Source organism: Channa argus, chromosome 5, assembly GCF_033026475.1.
Source record: "Channa argus isolate prfri chromosome 5, Channa argus male v1.0, whole genome shotgun sequence".
NCBI classification, from domain to species: domain Eukaryota; kingdom Metazoa; phylum Chordata; class Actinopteri; order Anabantiformes; family Channidae; genus Channa; species Channa argus.
This window is the reverse complement of record NC_090201.1, coordinates 3,481,678-3,507,845: the sequence shown is the minus strand read 5'-3', so window position 1 is coordinate 3,507,845 and position 26,168 is coordinate 3,481,678. Positions and strand designations below refer to the sequence as shown.

General features: G+C 39.5%; 1 protein-coding gene across 2 annotated transcripts in view; it reads left to right on the top strand.

Moving 5' to 3' along the window:
- The window catches only part of ptprga (protein tyrosine phosphatase receptor type Ga), a 451,880-nt gene that overhangs the window by 62,625 nt on the left and 363,087 nt on the right, over positions 1-26,168 (top strand). For both annotated transcript variants that reach the window (XM_067504881.1, XM_067504880.1), the window contains exon 2: positions 24,784-24,900. In XM_067504881.1, coding sequence (XP_067360982.1) covers positions 24,784-24,900 — 117 coding nt within the window. The remainder of the gene's footprint in view (positions 1-24,783; positions 24,901-26,168) is intronic.

The window sequence follows — 26,168 nt, the reverse complement described above, 5'->3', positions numbered from 1 at the left end:
TTGTGTGAGGTTAAAGGAAAACACTGCACAAAGCCTAATGTGGAGACTTGAAGAAGCGATTCAGTAATACCAGGCTGTTAATGAAGGGGTTTGTGTGCCTCTGGGCTTAAAGGCATATTGGTAGTGGAGGTGTATTGAATCAGCACTGACCCGCAAGGTTAACTCTTTGGCGAGAGAGAGAAGAGCACTGTGCCCAGAGGCTATCGATTCACAATCACTCATCTGCTTGGCCTTCTTTATCTTCCACTCCGACACCAGCTCAAGTATGCATTTGATTTTTCTTTCACTCTCTCCTCTTCCCTCCCATTTTCGCTTTTTTCTTCTCCTCTTTTAAGCTCTAGGCACAGTTTTATGTGGCATTGCTTTTTAAAAAAGTAATTCTTGAAAATGTTGGTGCTTAGATAAGGGCAGTTCCGTTCTTCATTATGTTTTATGATCATGTCTCTATAGTTGTAAATGGCACCTTTTATACCAGTTTGACAACTCCTTTCATTCAACTGGGAAAGTGAAGCCACTTAATGAAATTTTTATTCCAATATGTTTTATTGAACAGCAAGATGGAGAGAAGGTGTCTTGGCTTGAAGCAATAGGTGTTTATCCATTTCCCATCCCAGATGATGACAAAGTTGGTTAGTTCCCTGGGTCCTCTGGTCACATGTCGAAATGTCTTTGAGCAAGACCCCAACTTAGTTGCTCCCAGCTTCCTGCATCGGTGAGTGAGTGTGTGTGTGATTGTGACTGCGAATGGGTGAATGAGAAGCAGTGCAAAGTGCTTTGAGTACCAATAGGTAGAAAAGTGCTATATGGTTGCCGACCTTTTACCCTTTACCATTTAAATTACGGAAAGAATCTGTGTTACAAATGTTTGTCAGAGAGTTCCAGAGAAGGGGAGCAGTGTGACTGAATATGCTAGACCCCATGGTAGCCCACTGTAGAGAAACAGAGCAAAAGGAAATGGGTGTGTGACTGTAAGTGTATGCCTTCTGAACCAGTTACAGTAGTCAAGACAGGAAGTGACCAGAAAGTGGATAAGGAAAAAAAAATAAAATAAAAAAAAAATCCTTTCTGCTCTCTTGCACTTGCATCTCGTGAACTGTGAACACTTTTCTGATAGGACTTTGGTTTGATGTTTTCTCCTTGACTTAGATTTTTGCTGCCTTGTACCTCACTTGTAAGTCGCTTTGGATAAAAGTGTATGCTAAATGACTAAATGTAAATGTAAAAGTGGATAGAAGATTACCAGATCATCACAGACCTTAACCTGGCTGTTTCAGTTCTGTGTTTTGGATGAAACTCTGAAATAACTGAACTGAAGTAACTGAAATTATAAAATAGATTATTGCCATTAAAATAAGCATGAATTTATGTTCTGAGAAAAATGTTACATTTGATTGAAGTTATTAAGTATGTGAAGTCAGCGACAGGTTTCTTGAGAACTTGAATTATAGCAGCTGTTTTAAGAGCTGTCCAGTAATCAGCGAAGAGTGAATAATGAGGATAATGTAGGAAGAAAATAGAGGTAAACACACTTTAACTAGGTGAGTCGGCAAGGGATCAAGCACAAACGTGGAAGTCAAGATGAGACTAGAAATTACAGATTTAGTAGGGAGCTTGTAGGTAGAAAAGAGTGAAGAGGCGGAATTTGGAAAAAGTGCTGCAGAGGTACTTATGTGAAAGTAAGTGAGAGACATCTCACTTGAGCTCCATATTCTGCTGACAACACATACACAGGAATAAGGCTCAAATACAACTCAAATACTTCCCTGTGTTTGACCAGAAAGTGGTCAAGTGAACATAGTGAAGCCTTTAGCAGCTGAGAAATTTGTGTGAAAGGCAACGTAGACCCTGGACAGGATGCTACTCTGTATTACGGCTAACATGTGGAGACACAGACACAAGTACCTCTGCAGCTCTTGGAATTTCATTTTGTGGGAGCTGTATGTTGTCTCAGTGCTTGTGTATGTTTCCTCCCACAGCCCAAAGGCTCACAGTTAGGTTAACTGATGACTTTACACAGTCTGTAGGTGTGAATGTAAACAAGATCAACACTTACAACAATCCAAACTATAAAATCGACAAGAGACTTTATTATAGGACAAAAAAAGTGTTAAAACAAAATAAAAAAGTAACAACTGTTACAAAGTGTAGGTTGCCACAGTGAGAGATAAGCAACAATGAGAACCTAACATTAGAGTGAATGTCAGGCTCCTAGAGGGGCAAGGGGCAACTGTAGCGCAGGAAGGGGGAGCGCTTTTCCACCAATCCTGCAGTTGTTGGTTTGATCCCCAGCTTTTCTGGTCACATGTTGAAGTGTCCTTGAGCAAGACAATGAACCCCAACTTAGTTGTTCCTGGTGAGTGTTGGCCAGCTGCATAGCAGCTCCTCCATCGGTGTGTGAGTGTGTCTGATTGTGAGTGTGAATGAGAAGCAGTGTAAAGCGCTTTGAGTGCCAATAGGTAGAAAACGGCAGATAATTTACCAATTACCAAGTAGCAAACATGTCATCTTAAGTGTGTGAGTCAGGCCTTCATGGTCAAATTGCTGCAAAGAAAGCGCTACAGAAGTTTGTTATTAGTGGCACTATCATTTTTTATCATCACTAGAACGTCCTGAAACACATCTAGGGTCTATGTTATGGCTGTGTGACAGGTGGAGACTGCTCCAAAACCATTTGAGATGAATATGTCATGAATAATCTACAATTAAAACACAGCATTTTTCTACAGCATACTTTCATTTGTGGTTCATAGTTTTGAAGTCATCACTATTATTCTACAATGTAATAAATTCCATGGAGTGAGAAAGTATACGCCATTTCACAAAAGGTTGTAATGTGCTGTCATGCAGATTCATTGAATAGTCTGACTGTTTTTGAGTTTCATGGTAGCAGTAGTTTAAGTTTGATACTGTAGCAACAATTAATTCCAGATGCATTCTCCTTTTCAAGCATGTCAGCGCCAAGGCTGCTAGGTGTTTTTTTCACAAGTCACATAAAATGACTTTTGAATTACTTTCCATATACATGTTTTAGGGATCTGTTCTTTATACAGTCTGTTATGTCTCAACCCTGAGCACCAGTATTATAAACCAATTAGACTTTATTTAGAAGATGTGCATGTACAGCTGCTCCTATAGCTGTCTCCTGGCTGTGTTTTTATTCAATAATTAGACTTTATCAATAAGAAATCTGTTAGATTTTGTTAGCATCCCCTCACTTACGGCATTTATGTGTGACGGGAGAAAAATTAAGACCACACCACCCCTAACTGCAATGCTTCTTTTCTATACAATCAGCTGAACTGAGTTAAAACAAACCCAAACAGCCTTGTAGATCAAGCGAGTGTCAAACAGCGACATACAAACACAAGTGTAGGCTGCAACCAGATTGGCCTTTCAAAAGCATACTGATTAGATTTGAAAATTCGACAGTTAGACTTTTAACTCCTAATTAAGACACATTTGTACTGCGCGCAAGGCTTAACTGAGTTGTTTGACTTAACGGTGTCTACTGAATGACTGCACAATAATGTTTGCCTAATTAACGCAGCCACTTAACCACAGGAGCTCTGAAAAACAACCACAACCACTATTCCTAATAGGGCACATTCACTAGTCTGAAAAGCCAGAGCTTTGTATAACATCAGCCATATTGTCACTTCTTGAATGCACCCCAGTGTGCATTAGCTCATGCAGCTTTTATGTGCCTAAATTTCTCCATTGAGAGATTTTTTCATAAACACACCTGTCCCAGAGTACAGGAGACAGCAGACTATAGCACATGGTGCCAGGATTGTTTCTGACCATTTCAGTGCTGGAGGAACAGTTGCTGCCACCCGCACCAGCCCCCACAACAGGGTGCACATTTGGCATTACACTTCATTTTAAATGCCAACTACCCAGGGCCATAGCTTCCTCTGAGGACATGTCTACTGTAGTTTGTGTAGAAATTTTAAGCTTTACTGACTTGAAGGCAGTTTGACCCCTAATGTTAACAAATAATACAGTCAATAAACAATGATGAAAAATGCATTTGAAAGCATTGTATTGTATAAAGAATATTTCTAACTCCTCCAGGTCAGGTTAGTTTGTAATATTAATTTAATTCAAGGTTTTGTTGAACACATTTTCACCAGCCAGAGAAAATTAACTAACCCTGCCCTGTAACGAGGAATTAAATGAAAACATAAAAATGGCACGTGAAAAGTCTTTAAAGGATTTGTTGTGAGGTGAGAGTAACTTAGTGGGTGACAAAACACAGGTCTTTGAGACGAGAAACACCAACTCATGTCCAGCTCGATAGTGTGAGTCAATGTCATTCCTTTGTTAACCCACCCCATGATCTTTCTCTATCTTTCTCATTTTTGCGCCTAAACCATTGCTATAGAACATTCTTCATAACAATAATAACCGACTGGGCTTTCTAGCATGTGGAGCAAGATCCTGTTGGCTCAAAGCTGTAGTGATATCTGTTACTGATAGTAACAGATAATGACAACTGAACGGTGCGATAACATCCAAAGAGTGGGCTTATATGCATTGTAGGAGTTGTCCCTAATGTTGGTTGATATCTGAACTCAACAGCTGAACAAATACATCCCTTCCTTCAGTAACTACGTCTCTAAAATGGATGCACAAACATTGCAACAGTAACAATGTTCACTTCTGGGGCAGTAGCTGAGCTGACAGATCAGATAAAAGACATACACACATCACCCAGCTCTAGACTCCAGCTGCCAAAGCTTACAACACATCATTCTTTTTCAAAGTATCAAATCCATCTTCACAGTTTTCAACTTGTTTTTATCTTATTTTACAGTATTAGTTCTCTTGTTCTTCTGACCTAGTACTGTGTGTTTGGTTGTGCAGCAACCTCTCCTTATTGAAAATGCAGTAAAAATATTGTTTAAGTTAGACCAGTGTGAATGTAAAATAAACCATTTTTGCAACATTTTAACTGGTGGTCTTTACGTACATCGCAAAAGGATCCTGTGTTCATACAGTGATCTATCAAGAAAGGGAACAAAGCAGCGCTATGGGCCACACACGTGTGAGGGTGCAGCCCTGACAACATGTCAGTGCACCAAACCCACTGACATTTTGATATGGTTGGACAATGGACAATGTGGAGCCTGCAGGATGGACATGTTTCTGTGAATACTGAAATGTCATATGAGAAGACGGTGAGTTATTAAGAGAAAAGGGCCATTTCAGCATGAGCACAGCAGAGAAGCAGATGCCTTTGGTCTCCTCTCAGACTCAGCTATGCGACATCTGTTAGGGATTGTTTCATATGCGGTGACCTTCACGCCTACTTAGAAAATAGAAGGAAAGTGATGAAGAAGAGTACGTCTCATTTCTCTTTGCTCGCCTTTCATCCTTAGTAAAAGCACAAGATGGCCTGCACGATTTTATCCTTTCCCTTTTCCGTGGGAAGGTGATGCCAACAAATCACCCCCGCCATAGTACACCAATCAGCTGGAACATTACTAAAGATCACCCACAGTTCCCTGCTCTGAATATTTATGGGGAGGACTGGTGCCTTATGGGGAAAGTTCAGCAGGCCGGTGCTGTACTCCATCAGGCTGTCATTTAAGTCACAGCTGAAGCTAGAAGCCTTTTCAGTGGCACTCAGTGGAACATCATGTACTGAAAGCAGAGATGGGTGAAAAACATTTCACTGAGTGCACACTACATCATTTACCGCCTGTATCACTGCTTAAAGAGTGCTGTGTGGGCAAGTCCAACTTTGTGCTTTCACTTTTAGATTGACTGAAACTCATCATCAGGCACGTCTAAAGACATTTGTATGAAGTACTGTGATGTGACTGGCTGAATAACTGACGGACTGATTTCATTGATTGAATTATTTGTTCAGATGCTTTAAGTTTGCAGTGTGTGAAGTGCTGTGGGATCTAGCAGGGAAGTTGCAGACTGTAATCACCCTCCATCCCTTGCTTTACAAGTGTGAAAGAGCCTGTGGTGTTCATCAGATGACATGTGTGAGTTTATGACCACATCATGAGATGAGATTACTTCAGATTGTGTCAGGGTTTTATTGCTAACATTAACTTGCTGTTGTGTTGAAACACGCAAACATTAACAAAATATTTAGAAGAAGCTATTTTATTCTGGGTGTTCAGAAGAGAAAGAGGGCAGAGAGACGGAGGTGGTGGAGCAATCAGAGCCAGGTGATGGATAGGTGTTACCAGCCTCCAGAGAAGAAGAGAAATCAGAAGTTATTCAATGTGGTAAAATGTTGAAATTCCCCTAAGTACAGCCAGCTGTTTGTCCCCTCTGAGCTACTGCAGGATTAATACTGGCACAATATAGCAGCCTTTCTGCTCCTTATGTAGATTTAAAGGGCTTCTAATTGTTTTTATTTTCAGGTGATTGCACTTATAAGAACATATGAATAGTTCATTCCATTTCTCTCTTTATATCTTACACACTGTACCTTTAACATGAAGTTCCCAAACACCACACAGTTTTTACTGAAGGTAAAATATTGATTTGTCAAATTGTGATTTGGTTTTTCCCCCATAAATCCATTTGAAACACAAAGTAATTTAAGCACATAGAATTGTGATTCTGTAATTGTAATTCAATGTTGTAATAAATACAAAGCTATCAGACTAAGGAGGAATGTTCTGTCCTAGTGGTTTTCCTCAGGCTGTGAGATATTTTTTGATGTAGTTTGAGTTTTGTTGTAGTTAGGGAGCGTGCCAAATTTATAGTGTTTCCATTTTATTTTATTTTGCTTTTTATAAGTTCATAATTAACAAATTGTTGAATCCATTAGCATCCTTACGCTACCATGAGCAGTAGGTTGCAGTGCCTGATGTTACACACTGGATATTGCTATCATAATAGCTTTATTTTGTGAGTTTGCTATATCTAGTGCATACAGGTAGCCATGGGCCTGCAGCTTGGTCTGTGAATGTACAGATAGTGGACATACACAACAACCTGCAGGCAGCAGATGGTTGCACCCACTCGGACCCGCAATGGGACTGATGTGACCTTCACTGCACAAGAAAAACAATCAGTTACTGATATCACAGCAGAGTATGCTCCAAAAAAAAAGAAAAAAAAAAAAAGAATTAAAGTGGAGGTGGGAACTGGGGAACAACTTCCATTGGGACAGGACAATGGAGGAGTGCATTAACAGCGTCTGTCTCCTGTCCCAGCAGAGGTGTCAGCTTTGTGGCATTGTGTTTAGCCCCCTGGCAGCATGACCTTGTCTCATTGAACAGGGGCTATTAATTAGCCAAGCGTGTGTGTGCGTGTGTATGTGTGTGTCATGCTGCAGGGGGGAGGAGGTGGGTGATGGGTAATGGCTGGGTGGCTGGAGGGATCGAGGAGAGGGTGTGAGTGGCATCTGTTTGCAGCCAGCCTGCCTGCCTGCTTGGCTGTATTAATACGATCAATGAAGTGGAGGAAGGTGAGGAGTACGGGCGGAAGGTGCTTTGAAGGCGAAGCGTGTCTGTGAGGGCATTTTGCTTGACATTAAACAGCTCTTTGAGCTATATGTTATGGCCACATTCCCTCTGTCTCCTCTGTCCTCCTCACACAACATTGCCTCCCAGTGTTTCTGCTTCATAGATGATGATGTGCCTTGTTGGGCTTCATACCTCCTGTGTGTGTGTGTGTATGTGTGTGTGTGTGTGTGCACTCCACTGTCTTTCTCTGCCCTTGGCTGGGGCTGCAAAAAAACATGAAGTCATGCTGGGCGGACTCCATGAGTGAGTGATTTCTCTCTGCTTTGCTCTGATCGACATCCAGCCAGCCACAAAAGGCTGCTATCTCAACGCCCTCCCCTTTTGCCTCCCCCTATGACCCTTCCTTGTTCTCCTCACCACGGCCTCCTCTTCCACCCCCTCCCCTGCCATGCTCAATTCTCGCCTTCCTTTCTCCCGCTTTATAATCCTAAGCCACTCTTCCTAACCTCAAACTTTGTCTGTCTGTCTTTTCCTAACCCAAAGCCTTATCTTTTCTGCTTTTAGCCTGCAAGCCCAAGGTGTAATAAAAGTCATGGCAGCCAAATTGCTGCTGCATCAACCCGAAACTTTAATGAAATTAAAAGAAATATGCTTCATCGACAGATTATGCCTGTGTAGTTTCATGTCTATATAAAGCCTTTGTGACCCAAACAAATGATTTTAATTACCCTTGTCATCATACACAGTCTGCTCTTGTGCCATTCTTATAAAGAAATCTGTATTATTTTCCCTCTTCACATTTATGTACAGTAGCTGAAAAATCCTTGTGCACATAGTTTTAAAGTTACGGTTTGTAACCTTTTTTGTAGTGATGCTTCATAACTACTGTTACTACGAAGAGATTCTGTTGAACCCTCCCATACTAGCAGAAGGACCATTTTTTGAATGAGGCTCACCCTTCTAACTAATCAGAGGAGGGTATCTCATGAGATGCCAAAAGCTTTGTTTTTCATGCTGACCCCTGTCCACTACAGCATTGAAACTGCCACGTGGTCTTGTGGATGGTGTAAAATACCTGCAATTTTTTATTTAGTTTTTTCTTTTGTCCTTTTGGCTTATGCCGGATGGCCTTCCTGACGCAACCTTCCCCAATTTCTGCACAGCTGGGATGGGAATGGGTTGTTAGGGGTTCAGTGTCTTGCCCAGAGACACATATAACTGAGACCAGGTATCGAACCACTGACCCTGTGGTCTGTGGACGACTGCCTTTCCAGCTGAGCTAATTCGTCCCCCTGTTAAATACCTGCAATATATATATTTGTTAGATTTAGATTTAGATTTTACCTTTTAGATACGACATAACTTGTGCTGTGCTGGCTGATGATTCCATAGGCAGAGTTTTCAGAATTTCCAGTGGAACCTTCTAGGTTCTGTCGAGCTACTAAAGGGTAGAAACCTAAGCTGTTTTCTGGCTGGATCATGGCTGGATGCTTTATCTTTTATGGCCCTGTGGCTATTTGTCCCAGTGTGCAATGGTAAAAGTTAAATTAATTCAATTTTGACCTGTGTATGTGTGAGGTCACCAAGTTGGAGGCTGCGCATGTGCTTAGCTCTACACAGCGACAAACTGCCTTGGCACGGGGTAAATCATTGGCTATAATGGGTTTCAGAGAGCAGCAGTGTTGTTTTCGTGTTACGTCTGAAAGTTCCATTACAGTGTAGTTTAAAATCTGGCCTTATCAAACATCAACAGATGTAATGCTATCATTAGTGATATCATTGCCTGTTGACTGCTGTATTGAAGATGTATACAGTGAGCATGAAAGGGCCTTTACAGACCTGCAGACTCATTCTTCTTTCTTATAGTTTGGGAGACAAGAAAACAATCAGGCAAACAACAACCAAATAAAAAAACTGCACGCAGCAGATGGTTACATCCACCTGGACCTGATGTGACCTTCACAAATCACAAAGTAAAATCACTTAATTTTGATAAGCATAATTGCATTTTGTAGCTGTGTGTGAAGTATATGGTTGTATTGACTCACTGACTGTGGGACATTTTTCAGCTGGAAATGCCCTAAATCATTATTAGTGTGTCAGACTATGAAGCTAAAATCTGACTTCTATAAACAATGTGTTGCCTTCACGCTACAGCTGAATAAATACAGTATATTAAACAAGTGAATGTAACATTAGGTAGGAGTTCAACATGTTAATACCTGTTAGGGAAAGTCTGCTAAATAATTAATGAATGGACTGAATATATTGTAATAGTTTAAATCTATTGACTCTTCTCCAACTCAGCCTCTTTCAATGCTGCTACAGTTTTTTTTTTTTTTAAGATTAATAATATTTCTAGCTGCACTGAATTAAATTTGCAGATCTGCTCCAAATTTACCCGTTGCCATGGTGAATTTTAGTATTGAAACTCAAATGTTGATGACTTTGTTCAGTCATCACACAGGCTTAACTCAAAGGAGACAAGCTGTTTTTACCCTGCCTATTTAAGAGCACCCCCCCCCCCCCCCTATAAATGTATGGGTCTGTGATGGTGGTTCATCGCTGAGCCTGCATTATGCTGGCAGTGGGCATGGGGGTGAAAGGCTGTGACGTTTTTAATTATGTGTTATTTCGGTGACCCAGCGTGGCTTCTAGAACATTTGCTAATGCTGCATTCATGTTGTTATATCATGTCAACCTCTCACTTGTAATTCAGGAAGTTGATCTCAGGAAGTTCGGACAGTTACAATGTCTTTGACTTGGTAGAATGAAGTCCAGTTTTAAAACTAATAAAATTGAACTTGAACCTAAGAAGATAAATGCTTTTGTTTACACCTAATTCCACATGTATGTAGCTTAAACAACCTTACAACCTTAAATAGACAGTTAATGCATGTGAATGTACTCATTAATTGTTTCTATGGGAACTCCTACCATTCTTCTTCTTCAAAATGCAGCATTAGGACAAATAGTTGGCAGCAGTAGCTGGTTAGGGTTTAAGTTGTGTTCTTTAAGTGTTACTTCCTAGATACGTTTATTTAGATGTACAAGTACACTAATAGCCATTTCTTCTTACACTTGAGAAGCACCAACAATATAGAGTAATAATATTAACAAGCACCGTTCAGAAGAGGTGGAGGAGAAGAAATATGCTACTAGAACTGGACATCAGTGTTAGTGAATCCTTTAGCTTTGGCAGCATTATAGGTACAGAGGGAGTGAGAAGCAATGATGACATTTATCACTGACCGTGGGAAAGTGATTCCCATCTGTTTATACTTCACTTTCCCCCCACATTCCTAAAAGTACAGACTACTAGTTTTTTAATAATAAAACTTAGCGAAGTACTATGTACTATATAACTATGGTTATGATGAAGTAAGTCATAAAATGAGTGAATACCACACAAAAAACGTATATAGATTAAACATCAAGGCTGCAACAAGTTGAGTTGTCTGAGAACATTGACACTAAGCTGCCACCATTTGGTGGTAATAAAACCAGCAACGCTCTATAGTTATGCCTAATATTTACTTTCTGTGGACTTGAGTCATCCTTTTCCCTTTATTGCTATGTGCTGGTGTTGGTATTTGTAGGAGCAATGCTGATACCAGCCTGGTTTTGTTGGTTTTAGATCAGAATGTAAATATGTGACATCACTCTACAGACATCACGTCTACAGCACTATGAAGAAATGTTTTCATTTGTTGCTGAATTGGTCAGTGTGTTCTACAGGACAGTTTATTTCATAGAGATGCTGTCAGTGTCATGGTACAAGATGTTGAAATGGGTATAGAGTGGTTTCATAGCAATAATGAATTTGGACATGAGATTTTGCGTGCTGCTTTTGATAAAGAATACAAAGTCAACCTCACACATGGACCCCGCCTCCCCTTCAGATTTCAGTGCCAGCCACCAGCAGGCTGCAGGGTGACCATTACCCTGCATTCCCCTCCTGCCAGCCTCCCGTAGCAGAGCAACTGTTGCGATAAAGCGGCACACCTTGTCCAGAGAGCAGCTCCACAGTGGAGCTGGAGTTAAATCTAGCTTCTCCTCTGTGTGGATGTGTGTGTTTTCTCAGAGGATGTCCTTCAGCAGTAAGAGCATTGGAGGGAGATGTAAAGAATGCTAATGAAGTGAATCACCAGAGTAAGGACTGACTTGGCCAGCTCCGGCATACATACAGTGTATCTGTTTGTGTGTATGTGTGAGTGTGTGCCTCCCCATGCAACACCCTGATGTTCGCTGTGAAGAGAGAGCAAGTCAGAAGTGGGCGAGCCAAGGTTAAGTACAGGAACACAGTGATGGGCTGTGCATTTTAATTAAGGCTTGAGCAAACACTCTGCAATTCCCCTAAATGGCCCCCTGTGATGGATGACAGGAACCAGTGTTGTCTATTTTTCTTCTCAAGAGGAGCTTTTGTGTGAGCTGCAGTGTGTTTGGGCACAAAAGGCCAGGCCAGCCAAAGTCCTGACTCCTTTAAGCTTTATTGACTCCTGGCATTGCACGCCAGAGTGTTAGAGAGGAAATGAGTTACCTTGGTACACATCTCCTGTGCATCTGCTATGCACTTTCTGTGTGTGTGTATGTGTGTTTGCACTGTTAGTCAGTAACAGGAAGGTTGTTTACTAAAGCCACCGATGTAGATTTGCACAGACAGGGTTTTACATTTCAAAACATAGTTGGAAACTCAACCACCAGCCGCTCCGAGTTTTGTTATATTGCTGAGATGGACATAACTTGTTTTTTTTGTTTTTTTTCAAAACTCCTGCGGTAAAGTTTTAAACTTTGTGAATATATTGGGACAAATGTAAAAATTAGTAAAATAGTATATCAATAAAAAGTTCTTCTGCATCAGACTTGGAACAAGCATGTCCAATGTCTCCTGAAAATTATGATTCTATGCATCTACACTGCAACTGTGATTCTGTTTTTGTGGGAAACAGTTAGCTTCTGTTTATTCATAACCACAAAAATGTAATTGAAATGGCTGTATGCTAAAGTTGACTTGCTCTCCAAAGGAGCAGTTGTGGTCGAAAAACTGATGAATTTAATTGCGGTAGATTAATGTGTTGCCATTTGTTTTTCATCGCTGCTAAACCAGAAGAGCACAATCTTTCTCTAATCTTAACCAACCGCTGAAGAGTATTAACACAACCATACTGTTTTACAGCAAGATCAGTGGTTTTAGGAGACAGGCTTGACTGATCTTTTTGAGCTCTTGGCTACTCACAATTGAAGTCTGAACAGCATAGCAAGAATTGTAGTCATAGCAAGAATCAACTGTGGAACTTGTTAAGGGACTTATTACCTGGAGTTCAAATAGCCTACCTTAAACGACCCTTTCAGAGTTAATATACTATGTTAAATGGTTTATTATTTCTAGTTCATTTAGGTGTAATCAGCACTTTAATTTTTTCTCAGATTATTTCATTCATAATAATATACTAGATTTTTTAATTCGATAAACATGCAAGCAACTGTAAAATGTAGTGGAGTAAAAATTACAATATGTCCTTGTGAAATGTAGTGGAGTGGCAGCGATATTTATGTATAAAGTTGCAAGACTTATTGTTGTTGTAAAAGATCATTGATTTCTTTTTTCTATGAGCAGATAGCTTGAGGGGAAAAGTGTCACCTCTTTATTTCTCTCTGCCTTTATAAGGACAATGAGAGCACTCTATAGTGCTATAAACTGCTGGCCAACAGCGGAGTCTGACCAGTGGCTCCTTGACATCACAGGGGACCTGTAGTGGGAGCAATAACCCCACACCCTTTGCACTATGCTGGGATGATACAGATCTCAACAAGCCTCTGTGGAGATGTTGGAGGAAGGGCATTTTAATATGTCTGATGAAGGAAAATAAAAAGTGTGTGGATGTACTATGTTAAGACTGGATATGGAACCTCAATACAGTTTTATTACTGACTGTATTTTGTCCATAGTGGAGAGCATAAAAAAATGTCAGGTACGGAAAGTTGGTGCTAAATGTGACAAATTTAACTCTAGCTGTTCTTCTTTTATCAAATTTAAGCCCAACATATCTTCAAATGTTATTTATATTTTATTTGTATGCAGTTATGTATTATCCGTCTGTCATATTGATGGATATCATATAATCCAGTATCGTTGGAAAATATTGGTTCTATACAACATAGCATTATATTGAAACATGTTTGAAATAACATGTGTTACGACTCCCTTTAACTGAAGAAACCCTCAGCAGAACCAGGCTCAGGGTGGACGGCCATCTGCCTTGAGCGGTTGGGGTGAGTGGAAAGTGACGAGAGAAAAGAACAGAGCAACAAAAAGCAACAACAAAACATTGGGCAGGTTGGTAGGACCAGTAGCTGCACACTGCAAACATACAGCTCCAAGGCCAGGGACACCTGCAGAAAGGGACAGAGAGAGGGAGACAGAGAAGGAGAAAGACAACTATGGGAGAAAACACGCAGATTTAATGTCATACAGTAGTGACAATTGTGGGCTGACAGGAGAGGAGAGAGGGACAAGAGGAGGAAAGGAGCTCAGTGCATCAGGGGGTGGGTCTCCCAGAAGTCTAAGCCTATAGCAGCATAACTATAACTAACTATAAGATTTATTAAAGAGGAAGGTTTTAAGCCTATAGACTTAAAAGTAGAGAGGGTGTCTGCTTCCTTAATCTGAAATGGGAGCTGGTTCCACAGGAGAGGAGCTTGATATCTAAAGGCTCTGCTTCCCATTCTACCTTTGGGAATTCTGGGAACCACAAGTAGGCCTGCATTCTGAGATCGAAGTGGTCTACTGTGATTATATGGAACTATGAGGTCTTTTTTATATGATGGAGCTTGGGCATTTAGAGTTAAGGCTTTTTAGGGGCATCCTGAGAGTAGGGAGTTGCAGTAGTCATGGACAAGTTTTTAATGTTACCCACGTTGCCACCGAAATTGCCTATGAGCCATAAAATAAAGTGTATTCATATATAAGCCAACCTAATAAATAATCTTCACATCCACCTAGTTTTTTATATTTTAAAGATTTTCTTGTTACCATATAATCCACAAAGTCTAAGATGGGAAAAGGAGGATTGCCACTGTTGCAGAAATAGATAAGTAACAGCTTTTGCTATTGTGAAGCATTATAGATGGAATTGCCATTAGTCTGCAGGCACTAAGTAGGATTTTTGTCTACTCTGAAGCTTTGTCAGACAGATTTTCTGCTTTGGTTAGAAGAAATGACATTCAAGATTGTTCCTAGTTCCTTATAGGACAGCATGTTCTTTTCATTGTTGTTGCTGATGAGTGGACAGTCTTCCCCCTTGTGATTAGTTTTTATAACTTTTTATTGAACAACTTATATATTTAAATTATGTATTTAGTATAATACTAAAAAATTTTATTTATGACACAACATAATATTTAAACCTTCCTGTCATAATCATATGCTGTAGTTATTTTGTTCTCGCAGTCTCTTCCATGCCTTTTACTTTTGATGTTCAGAGACAGCGGAGGTGCCGTAATAGCCCAAGAGTCAAACTTCCAATCTTTTTCTCTGTACTTATGTGCAAAGATACTGTGTGGTCTCCAAGGGGAAGAATATCAGCTAAATGTCTATAATGTTAATATTTATACTGTACATAGAGTAGAGTGCAGTACATGATATTTTTTGTAGTGAGACATTTTTGTAGGAGCTTTGCTCCTTCCCTTTTTTTTCCCTCTTGTTCTATTCTTCCTTCTCAGACCAACACTAGGCCTCTGTTCATCTCTCCTGCTCTCCTTCTTTGCCACTGACTGGTTGCCATGCAGCAAGGTGTCCATCAGTGACTCTGTAACTGTTGCTAGGAGAGGGGTGTAATTTCATCGTTCATGCTCAATCCCTCTCTTCTTTATTCGCTCTCTTCAGTCTTCTTCTGGCTTCTCCTTCACCCCCTCTCTGGCTCTGCTTAAGCCCATCTCTCTGCTTTAAGTCTTGTCTTATCGTCCTCCTCCCCCTTCTCCTCCCATTCTCATCTGTCATTCCTCTCCTTCCTCATGTTTTTTAGTGTCCTTCACCTCTCTTTTCAGTCCACCCGCTGTCTCTTTTTGCTGTCACTGTCTTAAACATCGTAGGAGCCCATTGGAGAGCCCCTTCCCTGAAATGGATTCAGTTTGGGTCTGTCCATCAGCTTAAGATAAATAAAGCCTTTAAATTGGCTGGGTACATTTTAACATACACGACATACACGAATACACACATACACGAATATGTGGATGGAGATGGGATTGGAGCTTAAGGGGATTCAGAGAGGAAAGGGGAGTAAGGAAAGAAAGAGAAAAAGAAAAATACCTTTATCTTCTAATTTCCAGTAGTTCTCCACTATTACTGGTTTTTGAAACTCAACCTATTAAAAATAACCTGTTTTTACACATCAGATTCCAAAATTTAAAGACAAAAACCTGACTTTAGTGTTTGCCCATGATATATCAGTATGTTAGAGTTCTGTGCAAGTTCTGCCAAATAAATGGACTAAACCAATATAATTGAGTTTTAACCTGCCCTAATAATTTTGAGTTCAAAGTGTTCTTGTACTGAAAATATTGAAAACAAAATACTGAATCCATCATTTGTGCTTTTATTGTAATGGGTGTCAGCAACAAAATCCACAAAATATAGGGTTCAATAAAGTATATCAAAAACAGCATGCAACAAATATGTTGATATAAACTTTATCCATAAAATGTTCCTTAACCAAAGTGCTTGTGTTGCCAAAACGTAAAAACACAGCACTCTAAACCCTGTTTAGGGTTGGGGGGTGGGGCAGGGTGCACCCGAGGGCACTAAATACTCCACCACCAGGTATCTGAAATTTCTACGTGAACACAAATACTTCATTACTGTCTAACCTCTGTTGTTTTCACTAAAACACCATAACAAAGTTTGCAGTTTAACAGGGTATGAATGTAGTTTTTAGGAGACATTGTTGATAAATTATGTGCTGTAGTAGTTTTGCAGTTCAGGTTAATCACACCTTTAAAAAAATGTGTAGCAATAATTATTGCCTAAAAAATTATCTGTTCCTTTTAGAAATAATTGCACAGACCATGCATAAATTCCGTGTTAGGAATGTTTAAAATAGCTGAGTAAAATGTTCAGGTTATGTGATTACTTGTTTCACTAGTGAGCAATTGGTACAGGACTGCAATTGGCTGAAAACCATTACAATTTCTAATCTCAGTAATACTTGCAAACTGTGTTACCAGGAGCTATTGGAGCTTAATCTCTATATGTTGATGCCTTGTCTGAGACTTGTCAGTTGGAGGCCTGACACTAACCTCATCTTAGAGAAGAGGAATTCACCTTCTGTTGTCTAAGCTATGTTTAGGACACACTCATGTTAATGGTAAATGGTCTGCACTTATATAGCGCTTTTCTACCTATTGGCACTCAAAGCACTTTACACTGCTTCTTATTCACCCATTTGCACTGAAAATCACATACTCACTGATACACTGATGGGGGAGCTGCTATGCAGCTGGCCAACAATCACCGGGAGCAATTAAGTTGGGGTTCAGTGTCTTGCTCAAGGACAATTTGACATGTGACTGGAGGAGCTGGGGATTGAACCAACAACTGCGAGGACAACCGCTCTATCTTCCTGCGCCACACTATTGTAAGAATTGGAAGACGTGTTCCCTGCAGTCACCAAGGCTAAGCTAACTGCTGATGGTCTGTAAATACATCCATTCTTCACTGACTCAAGTCACGTGACTTGGACCTCTGTCACAATTGTTATGACTTTAGACTCAAACGGATAAAATCATAAAAGCTTTGCAACTCGACTTTGCCTTTACACTCGAGTGGGCTTCTTTCTGCTAGGACTCACGGGGAACAGGAGAATGTTGACTGTGATGATGTTTTATTTTATGAACATAAGTGATGTATTGGTTTTTGATGAACTGTTAAAACTTAACCCTGAAATATTTTACTTGAGAATAGAGAACACAGGCAGATTATTTCTGCACCAAATTGTGTATCATTGTGGGGAGGTGATAGTTTGTGATAAATAAGGTATAAAAACTACTTTCAAGCTGTTGTTGTAATGAGACAGATACATATTTAATCCACATTTTTTCCTGCTGCTACTTTTCAGTTTAATCATGGGTTGCGATTCCAGAGGAGCAGGTGAGATCTTTGCACAGGTAAAAAAAATCCATGGAGGCAAAAATATCTTCTTCAAAAGATTTATTGCAAACTCACCACAAAACCACAGCAAAGGGAGTGCAAACTTAAATGTTCAGATGTTACATCTTCATCAGTGTTATATAAATGCTAAAAATAATTTGCAGTGTACATTTACATTTACTTTTACATTTAGTCATTTATCAGACGCTTTTATCAAAAGTGACTTACAAGTGAGGTACAAGGCAGCAAAAATCTAATTCTATGGAGAAAACATCAAAGACATGAACCCTGCAGTCACCACAGCTAAGCTAACTTTTGATGGTCTGCAAATTCATCCATTCTTCACTGACTCAAGTCACATGACTTGGACTTCTGTCATAATTGTTATGACTTTAGACACAAATGGATAAAATCATAAAAGCTTTGCAACTCGATTTAGTCCTATCAGAAAAGTGTTCACATTTCACAGTGGCAAGTGCGACAAAGAGCAGAAAGGAAGTTTTTTTTTTGGGGGGGGGGGATGAATTCTAGACTTGAATGAGTGAGTTGGGGTAAGCAGGAGCTGTTGAGTTAACTACCCTGTAAGCAAGAGACAGAGCTTTGAACCTGATTCGAGCAGCTATAGGAAGCCAGTGCAGAGATCTGAAGAGTGGTGTGACATGGGTCCTTTTTGGCTGATTAAAAATGAGGTGAGCTGCTGCGTTTTGGATCATCTGCAAGGGTTTGATGGTGGATACCGGCAACCCCATCGACAAAGCGTTAGCAGTAGAGCAGTATAGAGAAAAATGTTAAAGAGCGTAGGAAAAGGACTTTTAGTACATCATCAGTGTCTAGACAAGATGTTATAACTAATCATTTGCCCTCAAGGATTTTTGTAAACCCCCACCCCCCACTCGACTTTGCACACTAAAATCAGTTCTTATATTTCGTTTTTTTGTTTATCATGGGCTGCTGTCACGTTTTGTGCACCTAATTACGCTGCAGGATTTTGGTGTCACATCAGCTGGAAACTGGATAAGCTGGATCATCTTAACAAAAACAAGAGTGACTTTTCCCTGCAGTAGGCAAATAGTTATGGAACTATTATGTGTGTTTCAACCTCTTTTCCTTCTTTTCTCACTGCACTGTTTCCTCCTCCAATATCAGTTGTAATTAAGTTAGTGTTTATTAATATTTGTAATATTGCCACACTTGTTTTAATAGGTTACTGTGTGTCCAATATAAAGTTCAGTTTTGTTTTATACAGTTATTTTTCAAATTAATCTAATCATGATAAAGAATTTGAAGCTGTTTATACAGAATGAACGCTGGTTTTTCAACTACCAGCGCAACCCACTGCCTGAGCTGAGTTTTTCTATTTATCATGTGTTAGAAAAATACCCAGACAAGGGAGAGGTGGGGGAGTCCCTACATATTAATGTCCAGTCTCCCAAGTGGCATGAATGTGAACACAGATTTAATGACTTTAAAATCCTGACTGGTGGATTCTCAGTGTTGGACGTAATCAATAATAATGGGCTAATTGATGGAGTTACCACAGTGATGTGTCTACAGCGGCAGGTCATTGTTTCTGGTTTGTTTCTGTTCTGTCTCACTTACAAATTTGCTGTCATAGTACATTTTCAAGAATAAACTTCTCTACAAAGGTTTGTTGGGCAAGGGGCAGGGTAGATGATCATGGAGGTGGTGTGAATTGCAATGATAACTTTATTTAGGAGGCAGTTGGGCAGTTGTATCTCTTCACTGTCATACTTTTTAGTGGGTTTAAATCAACTGGTCGGTCATTGTTTCGCAAACTTGCAATCATACAACAGAAGGAGCTACTAAGATTCCATTTGATATTTGGGCTTTCTGCTTGTAAGATGCAATAATCAACTAAGTAGAAACTTCGCTCCCCCCCCTCACGTTTGAATACAGCAGCCCTTGTTCACAGCGCAAGCTGCAAAACTGGGAAGTTGAGGAGACAATTAGCCAAAACTCGGACAATAACAGGTATCGATTCCTCTGGTTTTGTTTCATTTGATGATTCAAAGACTGGAACTGCTGTTTTTTAGGGAAAATAAGAGCTATCAGATTGTAATTTATATTAAATAATTTTAATTTATATTAATTTATTAAACAGAAGAGAGACGGTTCTCCCCTACTGTGTATTTGTGTAGGATCAAAATGCAATAAATGTGTCACTTATTATTTCTCAATATTCCCATAATTATGTGTAGTTTGGAGGCCTACTAAGCCTATAACAGAATATCAGAAGGTTTATATTTGGTATTGATACTGCTCTCACACTGGCTACACTGGCGGCTGAATTGGTATTGTTATTACGATTATGTTTTTCTCTCATTGCCCCTAAATAAGCAAACTATATATTAAGTTATTCTCGGGCAGTGAGTTGAACTGAGGTCTGTCAACCGGTCCTGCATGTCATACTTTAGCCATTATATTTAACCACAGTTATCAGCTTTTGGTTTGTTTAGGTAAATGTTCTTAAATGATTCATTCAGAAATACAAATCATTAAAATGTATCCAATCATTTACTTCATGTAAACAATTTAAGCAAATAAACTTATTTTTGATATGCTGGGAACAGCACTATTTGTCATGTCAGATGAAATTAGAATCAGGTGTTCTTAGTGTATTTACACATTTAATGATATTTTACTGCAATTAAGTAAGTACAGGATTGGACTCATTGGAATCAGCAGACACCAAATAATTACTGAGATCAGAATCTAAGCCAATAAACTTTAATTAGTAAATTTGTAACTATAATGGTTTCTCAGTTAAGGACTCAAAACGTGATGTTTTGGACATTTCATGTTTTTTAATTGGACTTGACTTCATGCGATGTCTTGTGAATTGCAAAACAATAACTTTCACTACTTTTATTTGTTGCTCATTAAAGGTTACCTGTAAAAACAGACACAGTTCTGATATCACTGGATGGGCACTGGATGGGAACAACCCTGAAAACATTTGTTTTTTGTTTTGGTTTTTAGTTTGTGGCTGAATCTAAAAATGCAAATTAAAACTTGAACCATGCAAAGAAACCATGTATAAGCAGGATCCAGAAACACAACTTCTTTGAGCCCAAACCAAAAAAAAAATAAATAAATAAAACTTTAAATTATCTTTGGAAGTCCTGAATGATGTGTCTTCCAGGAGGAGATGGACTTTCTGACTTACCAGTGCCATCTGTAAAGGCACCACTAAACCTGAACATTGTATGCACAACATTTCTGGAGATAGGATCTGAAGAAATTTGTCTAATACTGGACAACTCTAGACAGTGCTTTTGTAGAGCTGATGTTCAGATGCTTTTCCCAGCTAACGTCTGATTCCCTAGTTTTAAAAACAAAGTCACTTTAAGAAAGAGATTAGAATAAAAAGCTTATGTTTGGGGCTCTATGAGGAACAAAAACCCTTGCTAAGCTAAAGGTTTTTGCAGTGTGGAAATAGTGGTACTGCTGATGCTGCTGCAGAGCAATTCGGGAAAGCCTTTACCATCATGACATGATTGAAGGACAACCCACTCAGAGGCTTTAGAGAGGTCAGGTAAGGGAGGGGGGGAGGCCGTTACTAAAGGCCGGAGCAAAAGACAAATTGATGTAAAGCCACTGAGTGAAAGACAAGAAAGAAATGAGGGGAGGGAATGGAGAAGATGTGTTCGGTGAGGATGAAGGGGGTTAGGGTGGGGTCTGTGCATAATTACATTTTCTGTTCTGAGCAGTATTGAGAATCAATAATGTAATTCATAGAAAAGCCATAGAGCTGCCTCCCATTGGCATTCACAGACATGAGCCATGCTTACATCCCAAAGAATTAAAACAAGAAGAGGGGAGAGGGGGTGGAGGGGCAGCGCTGTCTGTCATTGAAACAAAGACTCACCCTTTGTTCATCCTCAGCCTTTAAAACTCCCCCACAATGCCTTGCAAAGTGCCGGAGACCTTAGGTTTCCATTACAACATGACTGACGTTTTCAGGTTTGCCTGGCATTCGAGTCGAGACAGCTCAGTCTGTCTTCCTGATGCTCAGATATCACAAACACACACACACACACACACACACACACACACACACACACACACACACACACACACCTCCTTGTGTTCACATAATCACTGCTGGTCATTGCAGGGTGAAATGTGAAATGGCAGTTCCACCTCCTGATGTTGCCACATTGTATTTATAGTGAGCTAAGGCAATTCCCCACTGAAACCCAACAGCACACATCGCAGCAAGAGAACACATGTGAAAGTGTAAGTGACCCACCAACATACAGACACACACACACACACCCACACACACACCACCTCCCCTACCACCTGCAGTAGCCGGAGCAGCCCCATTTGTTAGCGTACTGCAAAAAAAGGGTTTTAATTTAAAAAACAGTTGTTGTTGTGAGTAGATTTCTTACCTTATTGCCAAAGCACATTTACATTTTGCTTCTTTTTCACCTAGTTACACACACAAAGAACAAACACACACACACTGATGGTGGCTACCTTGTAAGGTACTTCCCTGATACAAAGCTTGCATCTTGGGATTCAATATCCAAGGACACTTTGACATATGAATAGGAGGAGCTGGGGATCGACCTGATGGGAGGACACATTTGACAGTCCCACTTTGATAAAAATAAAGGATTGCATTATTTGCTTTGTTTAAAGTACTTAAGTTTACTTTGTTTTCGCAAAAATGATTTCAACAATCAGACAGGTTAAAAATGTATTTGGAGTTTAGTACATGGCCTTTTGTAAAATTATCACTTGACTGTCCCCATCAACAAACAAATCTATACCCTAAACTAAAACTAATATGGAACTGCAATTAAGTTTTTGTAAGGAACAGATAATTCACAAGTGAGTTATATTCCAAATATTTTGCATTAATAAATCATTACATTTATTAGCGGGGAAAAAAATTGGGGTACACAACGCTGTGCACAACTGTCAAACCACAGAAATATCTTCACCTCCAAGGCCTTGTTTGGAAAGGATGTTAGTTAAGGTTAGAGAAAAAACATCTTGTATTAGATATGAGTTGTTATTAGTTTATCTCCTTAAGCCAGATGTCAGTTGACAACATATCCTCCTTATGTTAAAAGAAAATGCAATCTGGTTGCAGCCACTTTCCATACAAGCACGTTGAATATTAGCATCATTTTGTGAAACCTGGTTGTGTTCACATCCACCAACTTTGTACTGTACCTATGGTGGTTTTATTAGCTCTGAGGTGACACTTCTTGTGACAGTACTACAGTACGTCTAACCGAGCGCTTCTCTGCAACCTGGTTTGATCATCTGACTGTACCTTTTTTCAGCTGGACTCCTTTGCAGCCCTACTAAGTTTTCAGCTGAAATGTGCTAAAAGACATGTACAATAGGTCATCATTAGATGTTAGAAGAGTTTGAATGCTTTTAATGCACTTGTTATTCAACCAACATTTCACTGACCTTATTTTAATAAGTTACCGTTTTGGGATGTGGGCAGGCCATATACAGTTACATTTTAAAGTCTTTCCATATATTCATGTAATGTTGTTGTGCCACCCTCGAGGTTAGAACACCACATTATAAGTTTCTGTTCACTTCTGCTTACTTTGTGCAAATGTCTTGTTCTAAAGTAAAAGTTGCTGTAGAAGAAAATGTGTTTTTTAATAGGCCTTAAGCAGGGTTACAGAAATTCCAATGATTTTCTTACGATTTTTGTTCTGTGAAAGATTTTAAAGAGGCAAATCACACTGCAAAGTAGAGACATTAGAAGAGCAGCTGTCAGAAACACTGTCCTCCTTTAAAGCGAACACTCCATTTCTGCCTTTTCTTTGGCAGGGCTCAAGGAGGTCTCTCAGCCTCAGAGGAGGCGAGAAAAGTTTCACCCATGAAACAAACAGAAGTATTCTGAATTTTTCAAATTAAACCAACCTGGAAAATTTACTTCTAAGAAAAACTGCCTTGCTCCAATATTTCTAACTGTAAGAAGAGACATAGGATTTTAAAAGGTGTAAAATTTAAGACATGTACTATCTACTATTTGACTGACCAATGCATCCACCTCAAGATTTGTGCATTGCGTAAGATGTGAGTGGATCTTTGTAAACCTAATGGAAGCTTATGGTTTGCTTTTTCTCTTAAAAGAAAAGGGACGTGTCAGGATTGGATCTCGTTCCAACTGTTATCTTAGCCATACTGTGAGGTCTTACTATCCTGAGCTGATACTTTGATGATGTAATGGGTTATAAAGACACCAGACAGATATTGTGAGGCTTAAACTTTTCAATCAGCCTTGGCAACAGAAACAGATCAAAATACAGAAATCCCAGTCAAACTATATCCCACTTGGGTTATACTTTTACCTAAATATATAACAAGTGAACAGCTGCTGTCTAGTGAATTAGACATTCCCTCTTTGACTTTACCAGCCAAAGCCCCATAAAATATATCAATAGCAATTTAGCTTTAACACAATTTGTTAAGTTATGACGATATTAATTTGAAACATATAAATGTTCTATTGACATAAGTATAATAATTGCAGACAAATGCTGTAAATTGTCATGAATATGTCCTTGAAGTAAAAGTTAAATACATTTTGTTTTCTAAATGAATCCTATCTTCTAGTGAAACTATGTTATGATGAAATTGTGCACACGTTACAGATATTTTCTGTCGACAGTTTTCTATAGCAGACTACTCAGCTCGGTGTCTGAAGTGGACCATAAATGTGCAATTAATTATTCGTTTGCATTGCAACAGATTAACTCAAGATTCATTCTTTAAAATGACCCTAATATTTAGACTTTGTATGTGTAGGAAACAAAGCAGGGACTCAGATCTCTGTTCTCTACGTACTGTTCTCAATATACCAATATTGGTATATTAGGAAGCCACTTAATTCATTTGGTCTCATTTCTAATGTTGTGTTACATGAACAGAAGCTGAGTAGTAATGCTGTCCTGAAATGTATGTGAGGTATCTTGGTTTGTTTTCTACACAGTTGCTATTCTTAGTTTTCTAAGTTTTTGACCTTTGCTCCTACTTTGAATGATATTATGAGGCACCTTGCATGGTAAGGTAGCATAGTACAGAGTAAGCTGTCATCCTGCCCAGCATGTATCTAGGTGGGGTTGCAGAGTTCTGCGGAAGCTCTGGTGCTGTTTATGCTAACCCCCTCTGTCTTTATGTTCCTCTCCCCCACAGCACTGACAGGAAGCCAAGCTGAGTTGAAATCCCCTATCCAAGGCTTTCGCCGAGCCATGGCCAGTGGGACACGACTCCGGAGAGCCACTACCGAGGAGACCTATTGGGCCTACTCAGGTATGTGTTTGTGTGTGTTTGGTATTTAACAACCAGTTTTTCTGGTGAAGAAAGTTTGCTGACTTTTTGGTTGTTCCACATGCACTAGTAAATGTAGAAAGCCTGTAAATGACTCGTTCTATGTTTGGAGACACCAATTTTCTGGATTTTCATTTGTGTTTTGGTAGGAAAGCTGGGCTCAGGATTTGTATTACTTAAAAAAAAAGTTGTAAATGGCAAGCTTTTGACAGACTCCAAACACTCAAAGATGTTAGACACTGGGACAATCAAAAGTGTTTTGATATAGCCGAGAACCAAGGACGGTGCCAGCCTTCTTCTGTCCAAAGAGTGGATGTCTCATCACATAACAAGAAAAAAATAACTGTCTTCAGTATAATTACTGGCATCAACTCAGAGCCAGAACAGTGATAATCAAAGGAAATGAGTCGCCACAGGCCCACAAACCATCATCCAATGGCAGTGAAGGGAACAGAGCCATGTTAGGGTTGGCACAGTCATGTTGATTATATTTAGTTTAAAAATAAGAAATTTAAAAATAAGATTTCATCAAGGCCATAAGCGAGTAGTAAAGAAACATTAAATCCGTCTACATTTTTTATGAAAGCGGCATCTGTCCAAATATCCCCACGTTCCGCTCTCCAAAATAAATGAATCTGGTAACAACAGAATACATAATAGAATTACACCATTACTGGCCTCCTGAAAACATCTGACGGAAGTGAACCATCATTTGTTCAGGCTCAGTAGGGAACTTACTATTTACCAGTAAGTTGTAGGAAATGAGTAGGTTTATGAGAAACAATATTACAGACAGCACAGTGGCTTTGTTTCCTACTTAATGTTGTGTTGTTACTTTATTTTAACTCACACCAATATCTTTATTCTAAACCTAACCCATCATTTTTGTGCCTTTTTGTGCCAAATACGTATAGTTTACGTGCCTGATACCCACTTACTGTACCCACAGGCAGTTAGAGTAGGGACCTACTAAGCCATACTGTATGCATGGCCTGATAGGAACAGATATTGGGCCGTGTTCTAATGATAACATCCAAGTCTGGTGTCGTGCTTGCTGTTTACCCCACACATTGCGGCTTACATGAGAAGGAAATCAATCACATTTCATGAACAGCCATGTTCTACTGTATGTTTATGAATCAAAGATGGAGAAGATTTATTGTGTATTTACTGACAGTGTTCAAATCAGCACTGGAATGAAGGCAATAAGGAAATAAAACACAGAATAACTAAATATACAAACCCCAATT